This window comes from Plectropomus leopardus, chromosome 6, assembly GCF_026936395.1.
Source record: "Plectropomus leopardus strain MGB_pleo_1.0 chromosome 6, ASM2693639v1, whole genome shotgun sequence".
In the NCBI taxonomy this organism is placed as follows: Eukaryota; Metazoa; Chordata; class Actinopteri; order Perciformes; family Serranidae; genus Plectropomus; species Plectropomus leopardus.
The window spans coordinates 25,487,248-25,514,103 of NC_142181.1; the positions used below are offsets into that span (position 1 = coordinate 25,487,248).

At 39.5% G+C, this 26,856-nt stretch overlaps 1 protein-coding gene across 3 annotated transcripts; it reads right to left on the reverse strand.

The window, feature by feature from the left end:
- Window positions 1-808: 808 nt before the first annotated feature.
- Window positions 809-26,599, reverse strand: kiaa0753 (KIAA0753 ortholog). 3 transcript variants are annotated; one of them, XM_042485999.2, is made up of 18 exons: window positions 26,163-26,599; window positions 24,203-24,499; window positions 23,823-24,090; window positions 23,559-23,668; window positions 23,404-23,466; window positions 22,779-23,000; window positions 21,856-22,036; window positions 20,542-20,723; window positions 20,235-20,365; window positions 18,881-19,033; window positions 18,232-18,321; window positions 16,369-16,456; window positions 16,078-16,149; window positions 15,725-15,895; window positions 14,165-14,246; window positions 13,788-13,908; window positions 5,794-6,027; window positions 809-3,183 (listed from the first exon to the last, which is right to left on the reverse strand). In XM_042485999.2, the coding sequence occupies exons 1-18, from the start codon at window positions 26,286-26,288 to the stop codon at window positions 3,030-3,032; spliced, it is 2,745 nt and encodes a 914-aa protein (XP_042341933.2). In that variant the 5' UTR covers window positions 26,289-26,599; the 3' UTR covers window positions 809-3,029. The 3 variants fall into 3 exon arrangements, with proteins under 3 accessions (XP_042341933.2, XP_087935203.1, XP_042341932.2); XM_088079077.1 differs by having other exon boundaries at window positions 16,078-16,146; window positions 20,542-20,726; XM_042485998.2 differs by having other exon boundaries at window positions 20,542-20,726.
- Window positions 26,600-26,856: the final 257 nt, after the last annotated feature.

Sequence of the window (26,856 nt, forward strand, 5' to 3'; positions counted from 1 at the left end):
GTTATACTTTGGGGTTCAGCACAAGCATACTTCAACATGCAGACTGGAGTGGGGGAATAAATCACCGATCTCCTATTAGTGGACAAGCCACCCTGCTGCATATTACTTGTGTGACAAATAATTCTTTGAATTCTTGAACATAAAGCTTAACGATTCAGTTTTAACTGTTTATTACATCAAATACAGCAGTGAAAGTAACTAAGAAGGCCGCATTTGGTATAATTATAAGTACAATATTAAATGCATTTGTACTCCACATACATATATTTTATGCTACTTAAAACAAGAGACGTATTGCCTTTGACTCCACTATATGTATTCTTTTCACAGCTGTAGTTACTCGTTACTTTCAGATCAAGATTTGATATAGAAAATATACAGATTCAAAGATGTGATGCATTACTTTTATATATTAAACTCCCAAAGCGTATATAAAGTAGTTAAAATAAGATACATTTTTAAAAGGTAAGACTGTATGTTGCTTACATGTTAATGCATCAGAAGTAAAAATATACGTAACACTCTGAGAGGCAACATTTTGCAGGTGAGCACTTTACATTTGGTTCTTTCTGTAGTCTATTATTCGCATCTTTTGTTTTACCTAAATACATGGTTTAATATTTAAATGTGTGACTTTGTGTTTTTATACTGTGGTTTGTGTTTTCTTTCATTTTTTCATGAAACATTATATTATAGACTTTCTGATTAAATGTCATTTTCAGTTTCTTTAGATGTGATCATCAAAGAGTGCATCATTATTGTTCAGTCCCTAACCATCAAAAAAAAAACAGAGGCTTTGTTCTGTAGACAGTGGTTGGCATTGGTTTATACGCTCAGTGTTCACTGGAATGATTGTTGAAAAGCAGAAAGTTGAACTAGTTGATGAGTGATGTACCCATTGGGAAAAAAAAGGTCACGCTGCTGCTCCTGTGTTACTCTGCGTGTCAGAGTCTATTCTCCATTGTATCTTACATTGTAATAAAAAAAGATGAAAAACACTGAGTTTTCTACATAACTCTATTGCACCCACTTTGGTACACATCTGCTTTGAGGTTGACAGAATAATCTTTCCAGTCTCACAACCCATCAGCGTGATTTTAGCTGGCTATCTGCAGGGACTGGGCATCTTCACTTGTGTTATAACTAGCTACTGAATCTGACACGGCTAATTATCCCCAAAAAGCATAGCTGTAACTGAAATAATGATGCAAACAGTCAAATGCTGCCCAGCAGTCACAGGTGTTTCATGAGATCTTGGACAGCTAATGAAGCCTCAAAATAATTCAACTTTCAGGAGGTAAAAATGCAAGCAATGCCATCATTTGCTCAGTGAAAAAAAAAGAACAGCAAACATGAGTAATAAGAACAGATTTCATATCCATCTAGTTCAAGTACAGAGCATCAGCTGAAAATGTTGCATAAGCGACCCAAATGTCACAAAGCAGCCTTGATGCACCTGTACAGCAGAGTACCCCCCTCTCAAAGCACCGCGAATATGTTGCAGTCAACTGTGTCCTCACCAATTTTGAAATTAGCTCTTATGATGAGTCAGTGCTGGCCGGCGGCAAGGTCGAACCTCTCTGAACATTCAAAATTATAATAATGAGCAAACCAGTGCTAATTCTGCTTTGTGCACAGTAACATCTGTTTGTGAATGTTCATGCTTATGTGACAGATGCTCGCTGTACATAAAGAAATAAAAGTAAATAAAGTAGGCAGCTGAATCTCTGGTGTGCTGACAACTCAGTCTCACGGTGACAAGCTGAGTGGTGCCTGCTGAGGCGGCAGAAATGAAAATATATTATCTTTTAAATGTTTCCCTGGCAGACACGTCTGAAATTTCTGAACCATAACAGTGAAAAACTGATCACGAAAAAATGAACAGAATCATTCATGTGTTTAATGCTTCCCAATGTCAGAGCAACCTCAGCTCTGTAGACGAGTGTAAAAACAGCAAAACTCCAGCTCTGAGCCCAATGATTACTGTATGTCCTGGATCGAAAGAGAAGAAACCGAGCTTGAGTCTGTGAAAGCCTGCACGTATTCAGACGCCCACGCAGAAGACAGCCTGAGAGGAAATAGAGGCAGTTGATTCAGTGTGAGCTAATTCATTCAGTCACTGTATGTCCCCTGTCAAAGGCTGGTCCCCACAGGCCAACGCAACATCTGGATGTGTCCCCTCTGCTCTGTTTGCTTGGCTTTCATGTTGCTCTCAAGGGACTCAGACATTTTCTCGGTCTGCCAAGTCTGTCTTGTTTATTTTGCGTTGAGAAGTGACACTTTTCACCATTATTTTGTAGGATTCAAGTTGGTCGGTAGCATCAGTGCAAAACTAGTGCCTATAGTTTGTTTAACTCTGTGGAAAAAGTACTGCTAAATCAATTTAAATCTCTAGAAATAATGCCCACGTTACTCTTTACTGTACTTCTCACAGTGGTCACAACTTGCTGTGATAACACATTTACAGCGTTAACACGCTTTATTTATGCGTTAAAGCAAAGAGAAAATCAAGTTATGATACATTAAACACATGATGCCCTTGGCTTCCTCCATCATTTTGGTGGAACGCGTATGCAATTAATTTATTTCCATATTCCGACGTGAAAATAGAAAGTGTGAGTAATCCTCAGGGAGATTTAAACCAAGTGCAAGGGGAGGGCGGTAATCTTATAATCCTCTGTAATGTCGTAATGGTCTCTCCAAGCTTATCTAAACTAAACTAACTTTCCCAGCGGAATTTAATCACAGATACAGATGGACCATAAAGAGTAATGTGACTAATGCTCCCTGTGCAATTCAACAATCTCATCTGCTGCAGCATCATTTAAAAATATCTACAATCCCAATTAAATAGAGATCTTTGTAAATAAAAGAAAATAAGTACAGAAGTCAGGGAGTTTCATTCCAAAATGAAACATCGCCTGTGACACTGGAGAAAAATAATCATAAGGTGAAAAAATTACCCTAGATCTTTGCAGATTTTCCACTAAAATAAATACATACTATGTGTAAGAAACCGCTTCGAACACCTATTGGCTGACCAAAGCTGCAGCTGAAGCAGAAGGCGACCGGACCGGCTGAAGAAACTCTGAGGTGAAGACGGCCTCGGCGTACTCCTCCACAACATCTTGAAACTCTGCTGCCACGTCAGCCAGAGCCTCCGACAGCAAATCATCCGCCAGGCTGTGGGACAAGATAGAACAGAGACATGTTTTTCCTGCAAGCTGTAAAGACATCTCCTGAGAGTCAGTCTCTTCTGAAAGTTAAACAGACACAAACACACTTTAATAATGATGTGTCGAGCTGTTGACAGCCCGGCTACATGGGGCTAAGGAGTCAACAATAAAAACATGGAGCTCAGTCTCAGTGAACCTTAAAAGCCTTTTGGAATTAATATTTTTTCAGGAGTCAGTGGTTTGGATCCCAAAAGGGTGGGAAGGTGTGGTGGCCCTTTAAGGGGGACACATTTTTCTTTTCTTTTTTTTTTTGTCTTATTTCTGTTTAGTCTTTTGGACATTGATTGTGTGCATTGTTGTTACTCATCTCAAGAATGACCTTTTCCATTACTATATTCTGTACAATTAGTGTCAATAAAACAAAAAAATGATCACAAAAACAAACAAACTTTAATAAAAAAATAATAAAAGTCAGAATCCAACATCTGACAAACCACATCATGCACTGCAATGAATAAAAAGGATTATATGACGATAAAATTCATTTGACTACTATTTCTATTTCATAAAACTAGAAAGAGTCTAAAAAACCTAGATATTGTGATTGTTACAATATTATTATTCTTTATTGTTCTTGCCAACAGATTGAAGACTTGACTAGGGGTGTGCGCATTTTGTCAGGCTGTCAATGAAACACTGCTAACCCCACTAGTCAGGATATATTTTTTTCAGAAAACATTGAGCCTTACAGATTAAATTGTGCTGAATTCTGTCTGTTTACTTACTTTTGGATTAGTCAACTCATCTAAGTTTAAACTTCTGTTTGAATGTCAGGAAAATGAGTCGTTAGGGACATCTCTAAGACACAACCTTTTGAAAATTGCAAAAATAAAAGGGCCCCAGGACTTCAACAAAATAAGTTATGCACATTATTTAAAAAGAGTCACATGTGAGCTCATGTCCTAAGATTTCAAAAAAAGGGAAAATCATCAACCTAGTGTCATCATCCTCGAAAATGCAGAAGATGCAATCAAAGCAATTTTTTTTCTAACCAGTGTGTCTACTAACATTCAAAGCTGGGCATGAAAAACTTGAAAAACACATAAAATGAAGGAAAATAACTCTAAGACTGGTACAGTATCAAGATAGATCCAAGTGTTGATCATTATCTGGGTTGAAACACACACACACACACACACACACACACACACACACACACACACACACACACACACACACAGACTAAAGCAGGAACATAGGGGATAAGTGCAAGTGGGATACACTCTTAGATCCCCCTAATAAAGTCACAAAAACGTCAAATCATTTGGCTGTCTGAGTGATAAAACAATCAAAGAAATTGTGTACTGTTGAACTATCCGTACCTTTGAAGAGTCTACATACTGGAAACGGAATAAAGAATGGATTGAGTACTGCCAATAGAAAGTGTTCACAACACTAATATGCTAAACGACATGCTCGCTTGACTGAATGATTCTTTAAATTGTCCATGTTTAACACTCCAAATGCAATAAAATCCCACGGCAAAAACAAAAATAGTTAATATGAACAAGTAATCATACAACATATGCTTGACATTAATGGATGAAAAAATGAAAACCACTACAATATTATCCTACTCTGTCCTTTCATGCATTTTCATCTATCCATCTGTCCACCAGTATAAAAACGCATTAAAGAACTTCGAAAGAAGCTTTCGATAGCTTGACGTATGTATGTTTCTGTGTTTTGTCTGTTTTCAAATTTTCCTATTTTGCAATCAATCTGTTAGCAGACAGAATGAATGAGATCATCCAGGGGGTGCCGACTCTACCTGGCGGCTCATTACCATCTCATCACACAGACAGGTTTCTGCACTGTGTCAGAATAGTGGGGGGTAGAGATGTCTATGTGTATGTGTTTTGTCTCCGAAAACATTGAGGTAATTGGGTGGCTTCTCCTCACACAACATACTTATTTTTCCACCACATTCAGAAAAGTGGAGAACCATCTCTTGAAGTCTTGGGTCCACTGATGTGGGACTGATAATGAGCCAGTGGCACAAGCAGTCAGAACCCATGGGTGTGACTAGGCAAAGTTTTTTGGCTCTGAATTTGAGCAAAAACAATCTATAGGGCTGTGCACAAGACCACACATATCTAAGATGCAGAGAGGGAAAAAAAAGCAAGAGTTAAAAATGTATATTTTAGAAGTTTACAGCTGATATATCAAACACATTGAATCAGTACAGTCATAGAGATCAGAGGGAGTTTTCCACTCTGCATTGCAGCAAGTTAAAAATTCTGTTAAGTATGCAAATTTGTGAGTGGGAGAGAATAACAACGGCGAACACTGGGGACGCACTATGCAAACCATAAACTGCATGATCCTCTCAGAGCAAGCACGTCTGTCAAACATGTCCAGGGACAAAACAGAGAGCAGGACAAATCTTATTTTGATGTGGCTCTGGTGACAACAACTAAGCATGTGATACTACTTAAATGTAGTAGAGATATTCTTTTAAACCTCAAAGACACAAAAAGATGTCATTATTAGCAGTTTAACTACACATTCTGTCACCTAAAAGGGGATTTAGAAACCTCCACCGTTTGTCTTTTACCTGTCTGCGATAGCCCAGGGGTTGAAGCCTCCGACAGCCTCATGAGCCACAACACGCAGGTAAGCCTCGTAGTCTTCCCTGTACCGTCGGATACTTCTCAGCATGTTGCCTGGCACGGAGATAATAGTCCCCCTGGTCCTCTCCACTGGGCCTGGGAACATGGTGCTGTGTCTGGGTAGCTGTTCTCCTTGGGATACCTCCTCTGTAAGGCTGTTCTCAAACAGAATGCTGTGTCTGTGGAAACACAAGAGGATGCTCATAAGGCGAAGCAAACACGTGGATTTTCCACGACACCTTTTCATTTCCTCGAGCATTCTCACTGTATGAGCCAGGTGAAGTACCTCTGAGGGCTGTGGAGAGAAGGCAAACTCGTTTATTAAGGAGGGCGTCAGAATGGAGTGCAGCGCTGTGATTGACCAGAAACACTTGTTATAAGGCGAAGGACGATGAATTTAGGGGAGGTGTCAGAGCGCAGGCCCGCTCTCCTGCCTGCTCCTTGCTCAGAGTGAGTCAGGGCTCAGCTGGGCATTGCCATGGTCTGGCTTTATAATCCTCTCTGCTTGGACAAATCAGCCTGGCTGTTGCGACAGTGCTCTCGGTGCTATATTTAGTGTTGCAGCAGTTCCCAAAGCAAAGAGCCTCTCTATTGTGCTCCCCGGCCTCAGCTGAACTTGTTTCTGTTTTGACTGTGGGGGACGCAAACCACGGAGTGGCCATAAATATCCAAGTGTCAGCACAGTCAGCTCAGCTTCCAGTCTGAAATGGGTCGATTTAGTGTCCAGTGGGCATCTGTGAAGCGACGTGGCAAAAGCAACAATAGAGCACCCTTTAAATTCACTCCCTATTTATAGAGTCAGAACAGCACCAACACTTTCCATGTTTTTTCTCCAAAAGGAGAAAAAACATGAAACAGCCTGCTTTCACAATCAACAAACACTATTCAGACTAAGCTCCAAGATCAAGATTAACCTTGAATAAGTACATACAAAAAGGTGATGTAAATGACAAACTAGAATTACTACCTCACAGTATTATGCCTATGTGAACCAGTTAAGTTTCAGTTAACATCCATGTCAGTCCAGACTCATATGTAACCATGGCAGTGGATGGTGCTTCAAATATGGATGCAAATTCTACAATTTCAAAAACATGGACACACATATTTTCAACCCAGCAGCACAAAATGTATTTACAGTCAGCACAGTTTTAAGGTCGACATCCAAGATCAGAGTCATCAATTCAGAATCTGACCAAATGCCTCCTCTTCTGTTCTCTGTTGTTATGTTGCTGAATAATGGCCATATACATGTTTTTGCAGAACATTATGATGTCACAATGAAGCTGAATATTTGTGTAAAAATGTCGTCATATTTAGCGTATGAAATCTTGAGTTATGGCCAAAAACATGTTTTGTTTGGTCACATTGACCTTTGACCACGAAACTGTAATCGCTTTATCCTCGAGTACAAGTGGAAGTTTGTGCCAAATTTGAGGACGTTGCCACAAGACGTTCCTGAGACATTGTGTTCACCAGAATAGGATGGACAACAGTGACCTTTGACCTTTAACCACCAATACTAAGAATTTCAGCCTTTAGTCCAAGTGGATGTTTGTGCCAAATTCCAGATTTGAGATTTTGTGTTCACGCAAATGAGATGGACAAGGTATCGATGACCTTCGACCTTTGGCCATTAGAATCTACTACTTGAATCCAAGTGGACGTCTATGCAAAATTTGAAGACGTTCACTCAAGGCGTTCTTGAAATATCGCGTTCATGAGAATGGGAAGGACGGCCACGGCTATCACCAGCGTGAAGGTAACAAAAATGTTGCGACTATGAAAGTGTTGGTGGTATCTCACTTTATTCTGCTCTATAATGAAAGTCAAGAAACAACTGCATATGACATCTATGGTGAACATTTCCATAAATCTGTTCACGAGGGTGCATGCGTGTTTATGTGTGGGCTGTGATTGACAGGGAAGCACAAATTAGATGGCTGAAAAACATCCTCTCCCTATCACATCCACCCACCTACAACTTGGCTTGCACAAGACCAAAACAGATGAACATTGTTAGCTATTAGCATGATCACCTCAAGAGACTTTCAGGTCTAAGTTTCTCTGCAAAAGCCTCTCCCATGTATCGCTCGGGAAAAACCGGGGACAAGCAAAGGACAGGACCATATGCAACATATCAAAAGAAACGCAAGCTGTGCTGAAGCTGAGTTGGACAAAGACAAATGTGACTCAGAGATAGTATGAGGTGATTCAAGGAAGATTTACAGGAACCCTGGTGAGCTTTTGAGAACAGCGGGAAGAAGACAGGTGAAGGATAAATGGACTGGAGGAAAAATGTATATTTTCTGGCTTATTCCATTATGGACCACTCAGACATCTTTGATATCCTGAAAAATAATGCAATGTGTCTGACCTGAATCAGGTGGGCATAAAGTGAATGTAAGGTTATGACTGGATGCAGAGGCAAAGCTCCCAAGCAGCCATTTACTGTGCAACACAGCTTTCTGCTTGTTTGAAATATTTGGCCTGAGAGGGCAACTGTGGCCGTGAACAAAGGGCCAGCGGAGTGACACAGCAGATAAAAAAGAAAAAAATACATGAAAGGTTCAGAATATTGCTGAGTGGTGCTTTCATCTTTTCATTGATTTGTTTGACCTGCTGATGCAGCTGTTGCTGGTCAGTCAACATTAGCCAAGAGAAGGGGAGGCAGTCGGGGTCTGTGTCGGGGCTCTTCACCATGGAGACATAAATCTTATCTGCCGCTCTGCTGATGTTTCCAAAGATGAAATCTCTCACTCCATTGTCGGTGTGGTCGCTTGATAGCCCTCACACAAGCACAGAGACAACGAGGGTAGAGAAGAATAGGTGCCGTTTTGGAAATACTTCTTCAGAGGACAGAGCCAGCGTTGTGTCTCATGATAGATGATGAAAGTGATGAAATATTGTTGCAATGTAAACAACTACCTTCCCACAAAATGTTGAAGAAAACTCTCTTCTGATAGGCCCTACTGTTATAAGTCATGACTCATAAGTAACTACTAGCCTCAGCAGAGACTCAAAGAATGGTCTGTAATAAAATAAAATCTGCTGTGCTTCATCTTTTTCTCAAATAATCTTAGAGCGATTCTTTTGAAAACTGCATCCCCCCCAACAGTCCTGCATGACTATACAACAGCAAATCACTACATTTTTTAAAATTAGGAAGCATTAATCAACAACAGTATGTGAGATCTAGGTGTATTTAGTAGCATTTAGTAGTGAGTTCTGCAAATTGCAACAAGCTGAAAATTTTGCCGGTTAGGATTCCTGCAGTGTTCATTGTTTAAGAGCTTTTTACCATGAGCCGAATTATCCGCAGAGGTCTCTTCCTCTCCAAAACTTATGGACCAGGTGATTAAAACTGGTAAAAAAAAACACACAAAAAAGCATTTTAATGTTACAAATCAGTGTTTCTCCGACACCATTAGGCTCATATCAGACAGGCTGCTTGCCCAGCACATGCTGATGTTGCTCACTTTTTCTCTAACAACTTCTGCACTATCTGCAGGATTTTCAAAACAAATAGACACAGTGGTTCAAAATGGTACAACACTGAATAAAGCAATTTAACGTTACTATCACTCTTTTTCTGACACTGTTCGTCTCATCGAGGAAGGGCTGCTAACTTCAATGGCCAACATGTAAACATGAATGTCTCTATCTATCTGGGTTACTGCAGAAACATGGCTGTGCAAAATAGCGACTTCTGTGTATGGAGAGAGCACATTTCTTATTTTTAGGTGATTACACTTTCAAGAAAACATACTTATGCAATATTTCCATTTCTGTTAATATATCTCCCTAAATCCTACTCACTGGACCTTTAAGTGGGTGTGTGTGTGTGTGTGTGTGTGTGTGTGTGTGTGTGTGTGTGTGTGTGTGTGTGTGTGTGTGTGTGTGTGTGTGTGTGTGTGTGTGCTATCATATCACACTCTGCTTTTCTGCTGACAGCAGCAGCTAATGTGTACCTCTGTGCTGAGAAATGTGAGTTATAAACAGCCAATCAGAGCTGAGACAACACTTGATCAGCTCTCCACACATTTTTGCCGTTCCAAAGCCCCAAAATGAAACCTCCACATTCTGCTACACTAAACACTAGAAGAGTCAACACTGTTAGAGGATTACTGCAATCCCACACCAAAACACAAAATGAACTACATTTTTAGGCTATTTTCCACCATGGAAACTTATGCACATTTCAAGACTTTTTTAAAAAACATTTATAAATCTAATTACGGCGACATGGACTCAGATATATATTCACATTCTCCACACACATTTGTAAATAGTTTTGCTACAGTAATGGCACCATACATGTGCTCCTTCACACTCAGTTGCTGTTTAAGCAACATGAAAGCAGAGTTATATCAATATCATCAATAATTTTCCATTCAGTCTTATCTTAGTTATCTCCCTCTCTCCTAAAGCTCAGTATACTTTATGCTGATTACTACGCCCAAGTATTAATTATCTGAACTGCTGGCAGGTTAACGAATACGCAGACTGACCTGAAGCTGGCTGCAGTTTTTCGAACACCTACTGAGACTAAGTGTTTGCCACAATAACATTTTTCATTATCAGGAGACTAACTTCCGTTAATGAGTTCTTGCATCAAGCCGCTGCACTACCATTAAAATGGAGTGCTTGTTTTCTTGGACACTAATGCAGCTCATTTCCTCAGGCTGCAGATGAAAAAAAGAAACTGTCAAATGTCGTGTCACATTTATCTAAAGGATTATCTGTGTAACTCAGATCCTATTACTTCCTGTAAAAGACTGACATATTCTGACAACAGTTCAAAGAAAGCTTAATTCAACGGGCACACTGCAACAAGTTTAGATAAAGCTGGTTGTTTTCATGTTTTCATGTGGGTTTTTTGTTGTTGTACTTTATTTCGTGTTTTTACTGGGATTTTTTTATTCCTGGTGCAACAAGCTGCAGGGATTAGTAATCAAAACTTTTTTCTTCACTTCAGCTCCGCTGTCACGTGTTGTGAAATGTGTCACCTGGGTCACTTTAGCGTCTGCTGCTCTGGAGCACAGTGATTACCCTTACAGCCTAGGTCAGTTTACAAAGTAACATCTTGGCCCCAAAAGACAGCTTTATAAAACAATATGCCTAACAAAATTTCCTTTCTATCTCACATCAAATGACTCCCTCCTTCCCACTTACTACAATTACTTCTGAGGGCACTAAGCACTTTGGAAAAAGAACTCCACAAAAAGTTGCTGCTTGCACCTTGCTGTAGTTCAATATCTGCAACAAGTATAATCTTTATTGGCAGTATCTTTCTCTGTCAGCTCTTCTACATGGTTATATATTTTGTGCCAGCACAGACAGACTCAGACCCATTGGCACCTGCCTCTTACATTTGGCAATGAAAACTTGAGTTAAATATGGAAATTAAAACCTTTTTTTCCAGATAAAAGTACTTATTTATCCAAGCATCATGGTAAGTAACAACTAAACTGATTGATTCAGAGCGAGGAAAAAAGTGATTAATGTGGACAACGCATTAGAATCAATGTTAATTATTTTTCCAGATGTGTTGTCATGTTGAGTGGAACCTTTCAGCAATTCCCACTATTTGACTGTTTCATTAATATTGCCGGAGAAATGTTGAGGAGCATCTAACAGGAGATTCTGTGACGCCATGATGTGTGAGTCAGCAGACATCAAAGCCGCCCACTCCTCATGCTGTTGAATTTGTCTGTCACTATCAGCGATCACTAAGGGATTGTGTTGATCAATGTAGAGAGAAGTCATCACTCTAACTATGGCCAAGAAATCTCAGATGTTCCGATTAAAGGCATCAACCAATAGATTAACTTAATAGAGAATGTATAACAACTCAGCTAAGCTGATTTATTACTTGATGATGTCTTGCGCAGTGTTTTAATCAAAACTACCTAACTGAGACCAACTGGGACTCCCTCACTGCAGGACACACTTACAATTAAGTGTGGAAAATGCAAAACAAAGGCACTCCAAAAATTTAACTAAAAGAGCCACATTACCATAAAAACACCCACAGAAAAATATATATATAAGGATTCCGCTTCATTCAAATCTTTTATTGCCATATTGCATATGTGTATGTATGCGTAAGTGTACCATAAGAAATGTCCCGATAAATTAATTAAAAGAAATTGCAGGGGTGAATTCTAGGTGCTAGAGTTTTCCTTTGTTTTGTTTTTTTTTCATGGAAACTAATAAACTAATAAACTAATAAAACGACACAATTCGACACTTCTAGTCCGAGACTAGACATTCAAAAAGTGGGCTTGACACCAGTTTCAAGAACAAGACTGATCTTTAGTACTTCAACACGGGTCTTGCTTTCTATATTTGTAACTAAATTCGGTCAAATTGCAGAGATCTGTTTTCACTTTGACATCAAACATTTTTCTCTGACGAATATAAAAAAAGTCCTAACTGCACGGCTGCGGTTCAATGTGTTAGAAAAACAAACATCAAAAGGCCCAGCAGTGTTCCAAAGCTGTTTTTTAGAGGTATAATTTGGACTGAGAGTAGAAACGATGCAGGCAGGTCTGCCTCTGTTTTATACTGCAGTGATTCAGAAAGTTTCAGAACAAATGAGCTGGCGGTTGTCAAGTGACAAAGTTTGTCATTGTTAAATAGCTGCTTGGCTGGATGCTGCTGAGGAAAGAACAGATAATGAAAAAACACAACACCTCTTCAAAAAGACTAGACACTTAATAGTCCACTTCCATACATCTGTGTTTGCCAAAAAAATAAGGCTATCACTTGATGTATGCAGTACGAAGACAGAGTCTACAATGAGTCACGGTGGATCTCGGGGCAAAGTGTCCATCGAGGGAACTGAACCTGAGGCATTCCCAGTCTGTCTGACTTTAATTTGCTAATGTTGCCTCTTGGATTTGTTAGAAACAACGTCCTGCTGACTCGTCTGTGTCAACAATTTCTAGTCCTCCCTCCACTCTCTTTTCCCTTCCTTCCAAGTTCCTCATTAATTTAAGCAGCTGCAGCCAAAGCCCTGGGCAGTGGAGGGTCTCTCTGTGGAGTCTGCTGCCAGAGTCAGAAATAGACTCTGCCTTGGTTACGGTAGCCACCAAGTGAGTTTTTGTGGGATGAGTAAGGCCTCCCGCTGGGACAGCGATTATAGGGCAACAACACATCATGTGGAAAAAAACATTAACTGTGCTTCATTGGAAAACCATTAACTACATTACTTTTCATCAAGTCTAGAGGCCCAATGTAACAATGAATGATGTTCTGTGGATCCTGCTGCTGTTGCTCTTACAGGATTCTCACACATTTTTATGGACAAAATTCCAAAACTTTTCCATTACTTTTCAAGGACTCATAATAACAATTTTTTTCTTGCACTTTTTGCCCAGCGGGTTTCAGACATATCAGACTCAAACTCTATTGGAACATAATTTCAGCTCACTGGCAAACACAAAGGGCGAGGCAGAATGCAGGGGGAAAATGGACACCCAACATTTCAAAAAGGGGGTTATCTTCTTATGTCATATAATCATCTGTATTGTGTTGGAGCCATGATTACCTAAAATGGGAGCTCAGACTTCTAATTTCAGCTCAAAGGATTTGGAAGGAAGTTAAATAGGTCAAATCCTGATACTGCACTCCAGTTAATATTTTGAGAGTCCTCGAAATGTTCCTCTCTGCCTCTTTAAGATGAATAAAACAGCACAGACAGGAAGCCATCAACAAAAGATGAGAAGCAGAAATCATGTGAGTGCAAAAAACAGTTAAAGGACACTATTAATTGGAAAGTTAATATTAACTGCACTTCAGTTGATATTCTGGGAGCACTTAAAAATGTCCCTACTGTCTCTTCGAGATGAATAAAACAGTAAGCACATCAACAAAAGATGAGGGGTAGAAATTCTCTGAGTGTAAAAAAGCAGTAAAGGACGAAGCTACCCACCCTGTCTCCACGGGTTTCTCTAGGACAATATCAGCCGCAGAGCTCTGCCTCAGCACTGGCCTTGTGAGTCTAATTGGCTGAGGAGAGGCTGGCCTGGAGCCCGGGGCATGGCACTGGGGTCCTGGGAAGAATAGAATAAAGAATAAAGGGAAGGAAGGGGTAGCGGTAATGTGTGTGTCGAGAGGGTTGGGGTGGAGCAGGGGACAGACAGAGAGACAGATGAAAAACAAGCAGAGCATAGAGTCAGAATGACAAGTGTTCACCCACTCTCGGAAGTTGTGGCGCTGTCTCCACCTACAGGAGACATGAGTGAAATATCTTCTTTAAATGCAGTTAAAGAGGCTAAACTGGAGTGTGGTAATGCAATTTTTTTTTACCTGCTGCTCCTGGGCGGTCCCAGTAAAGAGGGTCTGAGTAGGTGATAGAAGCAAACCGTCTCCTCACTTCCTCCTGATCTTTCTGCTCAGACACACACAGATAATAACAAATAGATATTCACTCATTCAAACCTTTCTTCAAGACTCTGGAAATCAATTGAGGGAGACCCGAATTTTCAATGATCCCAAGCATGAACAAAGACACTAAAAAAACAATCAAGCAGACAAATAACAGTTAAAATAAGCATAAAATCATACAAAACAACAAACAATAATAGCAATGTATAAGAGCTAAAAATAAAAATACAAGATAATAACATGTTATGGTGTAGAAGTATGATTAAAAACATTTACACTCAATTAAAACAAGATCTAAAATAAGGCAATTAAACAGCTGTTATATTGGCAGAGTGTCCAAGTTTACATTTTTTTGTAGATTATTCCATGCATTTGCACTGTAAGAGAATTACATTTTTCCTAGTTTAGTTCTGATAAAGGAAATGTGGAGCAACAAACTATTCTGCGACTGAGTAAATGGTAAATGGACTGTTTTTTGACCACTCAAAACTCTGTCACACTAGGTCACATTCACCCATTCACACACACATTCACACACTGGTGGTCACAGAGGCTACCGTACATGGTGCCACCTGTCACTTATAAACCGTTCATACGCACTCACACTCCGATGACGTGGCATCAGGAGCAATTTGGGGTTCAGTATCTTGCCCAAGGATACTTCGACATGTTGAATGGGGGAGCCGGGCGATTGACCTGCTAACCGCAGGAGGACAACCCGCTCTACCTCTGAGCCACAGTACCAAGATTATGTGAGTTTAGAGTTAAAGGCATAAAACAGAGTGTGGAAGCACCTATATGAAAGCTTTATAGATGAATAAAAAAACAGTGCTGGTCCTGCCTTTACAGCCAGATGTGGCCAGCTGACTTTTTGGCAGAGATGGCAGTGGTGGGTGCTGTAAGGATCACCAGTTATGAACCTTGGGGCTGAATGATACACAGTATCCAGTGATTTTAATGTTGAGGTGGCAGCTTTTCCATAAATAATATCCCAATAATCCAAAACAGATAAATCAAAAACTAAATCTTTTCCTGTGTAAAAAAGGGAAACAATTACTATTTTTGCATAAATATCCAATTATTGTGCTCCATTTATTAGTCAGGATGTCAGTCTGGCACTTAAATTAAGCTTATCATCCATCAAGATACCAAGGTGTTTGTACTGTGCCACTCTCTCTAGTGCCATTTGCAGAATGAATATTAAAAGATTCTGCGTGATTGGCCTTGGTGAACAGCATCTATTTAATTTTAGCTGAGTTTAATGGTAACTTATGATTATGTAGTTGACGTTGGAGGGAATGAAAGGACATTTGCAGACATTTATAATCAAACTGTCCACCTGCCAATAGATGCTGCATCAGTAAACAACACCAGACCAAAGCTGTCACAAGAGCTCTCTATAAATAACAGCCTGATCACTTGTGACCTCTCAGGTTCCACGCCGGCTTCTGTTGGTGGGCCCTTCTGTAAGGCAGCTCTCACCTGTATCTCCTCCATACGAAGCAGCATGCTCTCCAGGGTGGGGGCCTGCAGCCTACACTGAGCCATGCCCTCCAACTGTCTGTCTGTCTCCGCCGCCCACGCCGCCCGTGCAGTGTCCTCTAACAAATCTTCCAGCAGTGCCTCACTAAGCTGCTCTGCACTCTCTGCTGCCTGTGGAGGACAACATTTACAAAAATAAACTGAACAAATACAAGCAGAATACTGGCCTAATTTGCACAACTTGTTGTTCAATCATGGCCATGAGACAAATTCAAACTTTGTTCAAAAGCAAGGCTGATTTTTTTGTGTGTTTTGCTCCCCTGTGAATTATTGGCAAAAACAATGCAGCTCACCCTCTCTGCAGCCTGCTCAGACAGCTGATTCCTCAGTGAGGAGCTGATCCTGTTCCTGGACTCACCAATCTGCTGAGGTAAACAGACAAAAACAAACTGAGCCCTATCAATTCGAAGCAAGTGCCATTTACTCCCTTTCAGTTCATAAAACAATAGAAAGACTCAAGAAGTCCATTGTATTTCACTCTTCGTGAAACAAAAACTAAACAAATAAGATGAATTGATTGTTTCCCTCTTCTTTCAAGGGAGATACAATCTGGCACTACCCAGACAACAGATATATCTTCCTACCTGTGCGCCATCCAGAAGGGGTTGAATTCTCTCTCTGGCCTCCTGCTCAGCTTTCTCAGCCCATCGCGTTGGCGAGACAACTTCTGACCTGTAAACCAAAACACCCACAAACAGCAAGCTGTCACAGAAGAAGCTCTAATAATATAAACATATTTGAAATGTAAGCTTAATAGGAATCTATATTAAATAGAAGTACTTGTCAGGTTCTGTGACTGCCTTAATATTTACATTTACTGTGATTAAACAAGGTCAGAGCTATTAGACTCCCCACCAGTCTGCATAGACATAAACCTTGTGAACAATATGATGAATTCATGCTGGTTTCTTTCACTGCAGAAGGCAATTCATTTATTCACAAAGCCTGGCACGCTACTTACATCTGAGATTGCTTCAAGGCATAATAACTCGAAAGAGATTCATTTGATGAATGTGACATGAGAATTTTGTGAGAGAAAACAGGGGGTATACAGTGCAATACCTTTTACTTGTTAACAAGGATTAGGTGTAATACCTGACACTTGTTGATGGGAAAAGCAAAGGAAAACGTTGTATTTAATACTGCATTTTCAGTCTGTTTATCTAATTTCAATCATTATTATTGCAGAAAAATGTATGTAGTGAAAAATCAATTAATTGTATTATTTTGGTAGGCAACCAAAAGTTTAATTTGTATTTGCAAAGTCAATTATTTATATGTTTTGAATGATGATGAATGAATGAATGAATGAATGAATGAATGAATGAATGAATGAATGGAGGTCAAGCAGCTATCTTCAGAGTAGGCCCAACAGACCTTTGCCACGACAAACATTTTCCCACATCATAGCAAGAAATGCAAAAGTGAAACTAATATTAACAATGATAAAATTGCCAGTCAAGTGTCCCAATAAGCCACTATGCAAAAAATAACAGTAGAGCCCTGGAACTTGCCAAGTTCAGTCCTCTTTGTTGTGCCTTTGTGTGTGAGCAAGTAGAAGTGTGAAGAACAAATCTGCACATTAGCTGTAATACAATTAAAGCTTTATGGACCAAATGCTGACTAGCACCCATGTAATGCACTGCTCTCGCTGTGTTATGTCGCTGGCCTTGCAGAATTAAACTGTCCAATGACTAAATAGGAAATGTGTCTATAGGAACATATGTTCTCTCTGATGTTGATGAGATGTTTCTGCAATCACAACCTGCATTATTTTCTGTTCTATTTATCGCAGGTAATTATGTTCATGCTTTAATGCTCAATGTTACTGTTTATTTTAAATTGAGGCCTGGTGCAGTGAGCTGTATGGCAGATTAATTTTCAGATTGTTGGCCTTGGCCTGGCTCCGAGATTTATGTGTTTTTTAAAGTGTCATTACAGAAGGGAAATGTCTCGTTTTTTAATCATCTAAAAAACAAATGTTTATTCAAAGCATATAGAACATGAAAGCACACTATTATCACACAGTATGTAATGTATATTGTACAGTGATTGGTTAACAGGGACACCTAAAGAATGTTGTACCCCTTCTGCTAATATGACTATGATCCTGTCCATATGAAAGGAGCCCTGTGGAGTTTTCTTGTAAGATTCAAAAGTTACGTTTACACAAAGTTACTGAAGCCGCACTCAAAAAAAGACAGCTCCATGATGCTGCTTGAGAGTTTAAGCTCCACGGGGAACCTTTAAGATTAATTATATTTGTCTTATGAGTCAGAAATTCAGGAACTTGTTTTACTTCTTAGTCAGCTGTTTTAATTTGCGCCATTTTTTTCTGTTTAGTTTGGAATTTCTCATCATAATGTCTATATACAGTAATCTGGATGCAGATGGGATCAACAAAGTATGCTAAATCTGTCTAAAATCTAATTTTATTTCTTCTGTACCTTAATGTCTGAATGCGCTGAGCCTCTTCTTTACTCAGCTGGTTGAGCTCTTTCAGTCTCTGCATCGTCATCTTATCCAACCAGGCGTTCCTGTACCAAAACAGTAATCACCAAATGAAACAAAATGCAAGCCCAATTAAGCACTTCACATTAATATCTTATAATCCCCATCTCTAAAATCAGACTGCTGCTAGCCCCCGATTAATTGGAAAGCCCAATTGTAGTAATTAAGATTTGATTAAACAGAGACATATGTGGAACACTCAATCAATGAGGTGCTTATAGCCACTGAAAACAGGCCAACTATTAATCACTCACAAAGAGAAATGGCCTCAATCCAGCGGCCACCTAGATTAATTTATTGGAAAGAGTCAACTGAATTAGAACCAGAGTATTGCCTGTGGCTCTCTGCGAGTGAGGTTTGACACAGAGGTTAGAAATAACTCACTGAATGCAGAAGAAGGAGTCGTCGTTAAGATCACATTAATTTTCCTTTTCCTGTTTGCTGGGACAGACAATCTGATGTATGTATAAAGTAAAAATAACAAAACTCCAAAAACGACTAATCTGAGGCACTATAATATTTCATTATGAAATATCGGATAAATACGAGAGATTAAAATCTGGTTATAAATTGTAGGAGATTCACCTTAAAGCTTCATTCTGAGCTTGTTCCTTCCTTCCTGAGCTCAGCCCCGCCTCCGCTCCAAAACTACCAGCCACCGTCTGCTTTGGAGGACTGGGCGACGGCTTTACAGGAGAGAAGAGACATCGAGGCTCTGGTCTTCTCCTTTGAGGGGATCTGTTGAGGTAATAGCAGAGAGATGAGAGAAAAAACAACGCAGGCACTGTCAGACAAACACTGTATTAAGAAAGGTCAGAAAAGCTGGTGTGGGAATTGAGTCGGAGGATAATGGAGAAAAGAATCACAGAGAGGAAAAGAGAAAACCAAAGAATCTGTAAAACATAAATAGGGGCTCCCATACATACATTTTCCATGTTACATTTTTTTATATTGAACTAACTAGTTACCATTCCTGAAAGAACAGACATGCAGGGAATGTTATAGCTATACCTTTGCTGTTTCCCATCTTGTAAACTAGGTGTAAATAAAAGTTGAAATATGAGTTTGCCATGGCACTTTTTTTTTTAAAGACTTTTACTGCCTTTATTAAAGCGCAGCTAAAGAGTGACAGGAAAGGGGGTAGAAAGAGGATGAAATGAAATAATGTGCAGCAGACTGGAATCCAGCTTAGGCTGCTGCAAAATGTTCAGCCTATATGGCACACAAACCATATAGGCTGAACATTGAACACTGAACATTCTCTGTGTGTACTTGCTTATGTTTAACAAAGGGTTTAACCTGAGCCATGCCATATGACAATGATAGCAAAGATTTCAAATGCATACAGAGTCAGTAGTATACAGCAGTTATCATTATTCAGTATCAGCTGATTCACAAGTTCAGGAATATATATCTTTATTGGGACAAAAAACATGACACCTGAATATCTCTAGTTTTTGTTTTGGTCCTGTGTTTTACTGTTATATATACCATTATATATGTCATTGGTTTTGTAGGGGTACCAATTTGGCAAACCCAACAATCATAAAATGAATGTAAGCCATTAGTCTTTCAGCTAATTATACTATTTTTTGGATGGCGCCTGCTAAAGTCCACCTTCTGGCTGAAAACGAACAGCCTGTTAGACAGGTCACTCCTGGAACTTTTTTCCCACTTATATTCTTAATGTGAGTGTCAAGATCACATGAAATCATTCCCACATTAATGAGCAGGTGATTCACGCTGCATGAAAACTGTTACCTTGACATTAGAGCATCAGACTTTCCAGTAGCGGACAGAATAGTATAACCTTAGTTACGTAATTTGTTCAGTCACAGAGTGTGCACTGAGAACAAAAACACTGGTGAACAATAATGAGCTATGATTTTTTTAAAAAAATGAATGTGTCATCAGCTGTAAGGTGAAATAAAAGGCTCACCGCTGTAGAGGGGGAGAGTGAGGGGATGTTGGTATCCAGGGCACAGAGTGCTCTTTCTGAGGGAGTTGGTTCACTCGGAGCTGAGAGGCAACTGTAGGCTGCTGGAAACCTGCTTCTTGCATCTGATTACGCTACAACAAAACATTTAAAATATAGGTTTAGATAGTTTCTCACATTGTTTAAAAGTGACCTGTGGCATACCTTAAATGCCTCTTACAGTGGATTTTAGTGGGAATGTACTAAAGTATGAAGCATTTTCTGTTTGTTACATAATACTTAATTCAGTATTGTATAAGCAAACAAGCACCCTCATTATAATGTTAGCCTTGCTTCTCTCAGAGTGTCGAGAACCTCCTTTTCTGCAGGTGGTGTTTGCCTGAGGGCGTCCCTGCAGCTCCCTCTGGGCGAGGGTCTCCAGGCCAGCCCTGAGCATTTCTTTCCTGTTCATCAGCTGGTGAGAGGTAGTTTTCTGCAAGGCCGTCCTCTTACCTACTGACACAAATGAAAAACAAGACATCTGACTTGTTTTGATCACAAATTATTGAATCCCAAGTAATTATAAATTAAGGAATGGCTCTCAGAACCATTAATCATAAGTAAATCAGTTTGGAACCTGTGGGGCTAAGGCATGACGTGACACAACACCTCCATTTAGACAATTAGCTGACACTCTTGACAGCCAGTTGGATCCCTGGGCTCATTGTAGGTGTTTGTGTCATCTCTGGCACAGGATGCCTCCCAGCCAAATAGCACCCAGCAGGAGCTAACTGCTCATAAGACTAACCAGCAGGGGACCGACGGCCAGACTTCTGCACTTCAGTTCCTGTTTTTCCTATCACTTCTTCATGGCTCCTTATCAATTTTCAGCCTGATGCAGCCATTTAAGCACAGTGGGAGGTCCAAACACAGCTGCCTCAGGTAACTTCCAGATACTCAGGAGACTAAATGGTTTGACAAAAGGCTTACATACTACTTACTCTGTGTGCAGTTTTCAGATGTTTGGGCAGCAAGTAAGCTATTGCCTTTATCACGAAATTATTGAGAAAAATACTGAATTTATATTTATATTCATGAAGTGTGAAATTGTACCAACAAATACTGTTGTGCTCATAGAGTTACACATGCATATATGGCTAACTATCAGCATTTTGCAGCTGGATTTTTAAAAAACACCTCAAGACATGTCTTTTTAGCCTGGCTTTTACTTAATGGTGCCTCATCATTTGTGACCTCTGTTTTTAAGTCTTATAGTTGGTCTTTTGTACTATTTTATTTCATGTTTATTTGTTCTTTTGATCTTTTTTTTGCTTTTAATTGCTAGGATGGCACAAGTGTGAAGGGGGGAGAGAAAGGTAGGGTGACATGCAGCAAAAGGCCGAGGCTGGAATCGAACCCGCAGCCGCTGCAGCGAGGACATAGCCTCTATACATGGGGCACACGCTCTATTCACTGAGCCATCAGGCACCCCTTTCCATGCAGTTTTAATCTTGCTCTGTGAAGCACTTTGGGCTGCATGATTGTATGAAAGGTGCTATATAAATAAAGTTTTAATTGATTTTAATGACTGAAAAGACCTAAAGGCTTTTCAACACGCTAAGTAATCCACACAAGACACACTCACCACCTCTGACAGCTCTTTTGGGATTTCCTGACTTGCGAGGTCCTCGAACAGTTGAGGTGCTGGGACCCTTAGGTGACCTAGTAGGTGACATGCTGCGATGAGGAGACCTCCTGTGTGGAGGACATGCTCGGGCTTGCAACTTTTCAAGCAGCTCTTGTTTACTGAGGGCAGAATCCAAAGTCTGAGAGGACCAGAATAAAAAGACATTAAAATCTTGGATAGTTCACATAAAAAAACTGAATAAACAATCAATACAACATAAAGTAAATACCATATATATACCAATACCAAATAACATATAAACTGTAAACTAAGAGCCACCTGCAGTGCAGCTATTAAGTATGAGGATGAAATGACACACATGACAACAAGTGCTGACTTTCAGCTCCAATTTTAGCATGTTTACATCAACATCAAATTAATGCTGTAGGAACGTTGGATCTTCCTATACATAATCTCACAATTTTGGGGGGACAGAAATGAATTGGAGTTAACTTAGATTTACATAAAGTCATATTATTCTCAAAAGTTGGTCCACTACAGCCATTAGTGCATGGCCCACAAACAACAGCAGACATTATCTTCCCTTGCAATGTTCTGCCAGACCTGTGCTGCAGAAATCTTCATTTTTTTGTGGAATTTTTGCCTTTAGTTTGTCCTCAGTAAACACTTTAAATTGCCTTGTTGTTGAAAAGTGCAAGACAAATAAAAGTGCCTTGCATTCCATAATTAAAATGCACCCTCAGTCTGACAAAGATCAGGTGACTGACTGATCCAGTGTGCCAAAACATTCAAACTATTCATAAAAAGAGTCCTGCATACAACAGTTACATTTTAAATTTACTCGATGAAAATGGAACCATACCAATGACAAACCATATTATTGTTCACATACTTCCTGATTTGTACTTTATGGTCCTTACCTCTAGTTTCTGCAGGATGTTGAGGGCCGTCTCGGGCACAGCTGAACCCTGTTCTACTTGAACCTTAGCTGAACACAAAGAGAGCTGGCGAATCAGCTGGCCCAGCTCTTTGTAATAAGAGGGTAACTGGCCATGAGATATGTCTGAAAGCTGGTGGATAACAACTTGTAAGGCCCTGAGTGTCCCACGGTGCGTAGCTACAAGTCTGTTTATTGCCATAGACTGAAAGAAGAGCAGAAATCAGCTTAGCATTAAGCACAACAATTTTTTTTTTTTTTTTGCTTAGCAGGCACAACTTAAAGGAATCTCCCTGTATCAAATTAAAAAGATATGGATGAAAAATTTTAAAGTTATTTAAAATGGTAAATTACTGGCACATAAGTCTGTTATTTGAACATAGTTACAAAAACCAGCTTTACCTTTTGTTTAATGCCTTTAATGAAAACAAATACAGTGTAGTATCAGAGCATTTATTTGTGTGTTTATACCCATGGTTGGCATGTAGGACAATATTATTTAAGGGGCAGGACAAGCCCAAAATGTATTTTTTTTGTTTTAAATGCTTTATCGTCATCAACAAATAAATGAATAGCATATCTGTGACAGTACTGAAGACATACTGTACCTTTTTGGTGTCCCACATTTTTTGGTTTCGTAGTTTCTCCATATCCTCTTGTATCTCCTTTACCTTTTAAAAATAACAGTTGAGTAAAGCAGTGTTTATAGATACAGAGCAAGTTAAAAAGTCAGTGAAGGTTTATGAGGTAAAGATTTAAATACCTGTTGCTGAAGAACATAGATGACACGTGCTGAGCGGGCTGCCTGCTTCTGTCTGCGTATCTCCATCTTGTTTTGCTCTTCAGGCTCCAGTGGCTCCTCTATTTTCTCCCCTGTTGTTTAAATCCCTTTATTCATTATTGTTCATCATTATGCATGCAATGTAAAATTGTTTGAACAGCATGCTTACTGTGCTGGGTACAAAAGTTGTGATCATATCAACAGTGAGACACAAGGTTAATGCAACAAGCTGTTTTTGTGGGTTACCTCTGTTGGCTAGCTCTTCTACTTTCTGAATATACACTTCAAGCTCATTTTGCAGCTTGCAGATCTCCTGGCTTAAAGGAGCTTGTTTGCCAACTTTAAACTGCCTTGGGCCAGTGTCTCTGGTTGGAGGTGACTGGCCAGTCCGAGGCATGTGAGAAATGGGATGCTTCTGGAGTGTGCGCACTGACGATTTGGCTCCAGGTCGGGTTGCTTTCTCTTTTGGACTGGAGGTCTTTAAATTGAACTTATTCGAAGGGGCTGCAAGCTCCTGTAGTGAGAGCAAAAAAAACTCTGAACAAAGCAGTGATTGTTCCTTAATACAGCCATAAACCAGAAAACAGTTACTTACAAAATTTGTAACATTAATCTGCATCCATTACCTGAAGCAGCTCTACATCACTTGTTTCGAGTAGGGAGGCCTCCTGAGAGGGTTTGACAGGGGATTTTCTCAGAGACTCAAGGCGCCTACGTCTCAGATCTCGCTTGGCCAGTTGAACTGCGGCCTGCAGTCTCTCCTCAGAGAGTGCGGTGAAGCTGATGGAGCTTCTGGTGCTGTCCACTTGTGTCTCACGCTCCTCAGACAGAGGCAGAAGCCTCTCTATCACAATAGGGGCTGGCGGGCGTACATGGGTGGCACGGTTGATGGTACTTGCAGGGATGGCTTCATTGAACAGTAGCTGTAGTGTGTAAAATACCAGTCAGTCTTTTATCAGATATGAACAGACATTTTGATATTCAAGTCAAGTCATGTCAATTGTATTTACATAGTCCAATATCACAAATTTGCCTCAAGGGGCTTTACAATCAGAATACAACATGCTCTCTCCTCAGACACTAACTTTAGTTTAAAAAAAAACAACTTTTAACACAGAAAAAAAGAAGAGCAACCGTGGAGGAATCCCTCAACCAAAAGGGTGTCATAGGTACAAAATAACCAACTTCATAAAATTACAGTCTACACCATGAAAAAACTTATACCTATTTAAACATTTATGATTAATATGGATCCAGAAGGATTTCACGCAGCTTTCAGGTGATGCCAATCACACAGAACCTGAGCCACACAACCCTTGTGGAAACCTGGAAAGTGGACCGGCTACTCAGACAAACCAAATCATGCTTTTCACACCACTTTCTCACCAAGAATTTCTGTCGTTGCCAGTTTGTTTGGTGCATTTAGCTAAAATCCAATGAGATCGAAAGCAAAAGCCCTACAGTGAATACTACCTTCATTACATTTTTTTTTTTTGTTTAAACTGTTTGTTTTTTTAAGTGTTAACCATTTAAATCCTAGAGTGACATCAGTTTTTCTGTGTTGCCTTCCACCGGATTTCACAAACATTTAAACAGTTTAAAGGCAACAAGTAACCTGGCAAGAAATGTCTTGCAAACTTTGTGAAAGGTGATAAATATGACTTGAAAATTGGCTAGGGGTGATTGTTAAGTTTTCTTTTTAAACACACACACACACACGGATATATTATAATCATATATTTAAAATGTATAAAAAAAAACATATTTTTAAATTATTATTTTACTAACATTTACTTATGATCTCTTTTTTTGCTTATTTTCAGGAAATTTCCTTGTAACTTTTTACCAATTTCTTGCTGATTTATTGGCCATTCCTTGTTAAGCTGCTCATTTCCTTCTCCCCATGGTTTTGAAAGAAATCAAGACAATTTGTTCAGGTTTCAAATGGTTAATTTCATTTGGGGAGGCTGGACTGTTCGGTTTTATTGCACTGCATTGTGCTATACTAAGATGTGTGTCTAATACCTGGTCTAGCCTCACTGATATATAGATGGAAAATGATTAGATAATAGCTCTTAGTACAATGCAATAACAGCACCAAACACCACAGTCCAATAAGTGACCATATAATGTTAATATGAATCAACACCTCTATACAACAGCTTCAACAGTAAATCAACAATATGACATTCATGAATGTAATGTAATATATATATATATATATATATACACACACACACACACACACACACACATATATATATATATATATATAATATATAATATATATATATATATAGGGCAGATGCACCAAATAGGCTGCCATGTGTGAGCACTTGTAACAGGTACTTGCAAGTCATTCCACAACCAGAAACCACGTATTACCAGAAACATCCGGAAACATGAACCATTATAAATTAGCAGCAGACAACAACGCAAGGAGACGCAAAAAGGGGACTAAATTACACAGAAAGCGGTTAAAGGAGCTGAAGGGATCACATTTCACTGGGGTTGTATAAAACCAGATGACGAATACAATAATGGTTGATAAAACGGGCTTAAGATGCCTCTACAATTGTTGTTTACCTTGTTTTGGGACATCCCTGTGGTTAAATCGCTGCGGCTGTGGACGTTTCGTGTTGAACCTAAAACAACCCAGTCTCTCCCCCGACTTTGCTGCCCCCCGAATATTGGCAACAACTGTGCAGACATAACACATACATCTGTTTGATATTTTGTCGAAACAGCGAACAATTATCGATTCATAACGTAAAAGCTAATGAGAGTTAGCATTAGCAAGCTAACTACGCGTTTGCATTGAAGATCGCAAACACTAAATTAATCCACATAATCCATTCGTCTACCGACTGTAACGACTTTTTTAAGTTTAAATAGAAATTGTCAATTCGCTATACACGTAGCGCCACTAAGTTGGATTTCACAAAGATGCAGCACAGGGTTAATGTTTTAATTATGAGACGAAGCCTGTCAAAAGTTTGAATCGCCGCCATGACAACAACAGAACGCCGCTAGACGGAAGTAGTTTTTTATCAAGTACGGAACGTCAAAGAAGTCAAACTCCAGGGCAACTGCATTTGTAAATAACTCCTAATATATTAAAAACGCAGGTTTTTGAACTATTTTGAATGTGTAAAATACTATGAAATCTAGTTTGTATAAATAATATCACACACCCGTAACAAAAGACAATATAAAATGCCTAACAAACAGTTTGAGGTACACGGTCACTTTAAGAACCTTTGCACCGACCGGAAGTGGC

Excerpts from the sequence above, each read along its gene's own strand:
- kiaa0753 (XM_042485998.2), bottom strand. The coding sequence starts at position 26,288 with ATGTCTGCACAGTTGTTGCCAATATTCGGGGGGCAGCAAAGTCGGGGG. Across the intron at positions 15,896-16,077 it reads CTGAGCAGGCTGCAGAGAGG|GCAGCAGAGAGTGCAGAGCA; the intron begins GTGAGCTGCATT and ends TGTCCTCCACAG. Across the intron at positions 6,028-13,787 it reads GAGAAACCCGTGGAGACAGG|ACACAGCATTCTGTTTGAGA; the intron begins GTGGGTAGCTTC and ends GTGTTTCCACAG.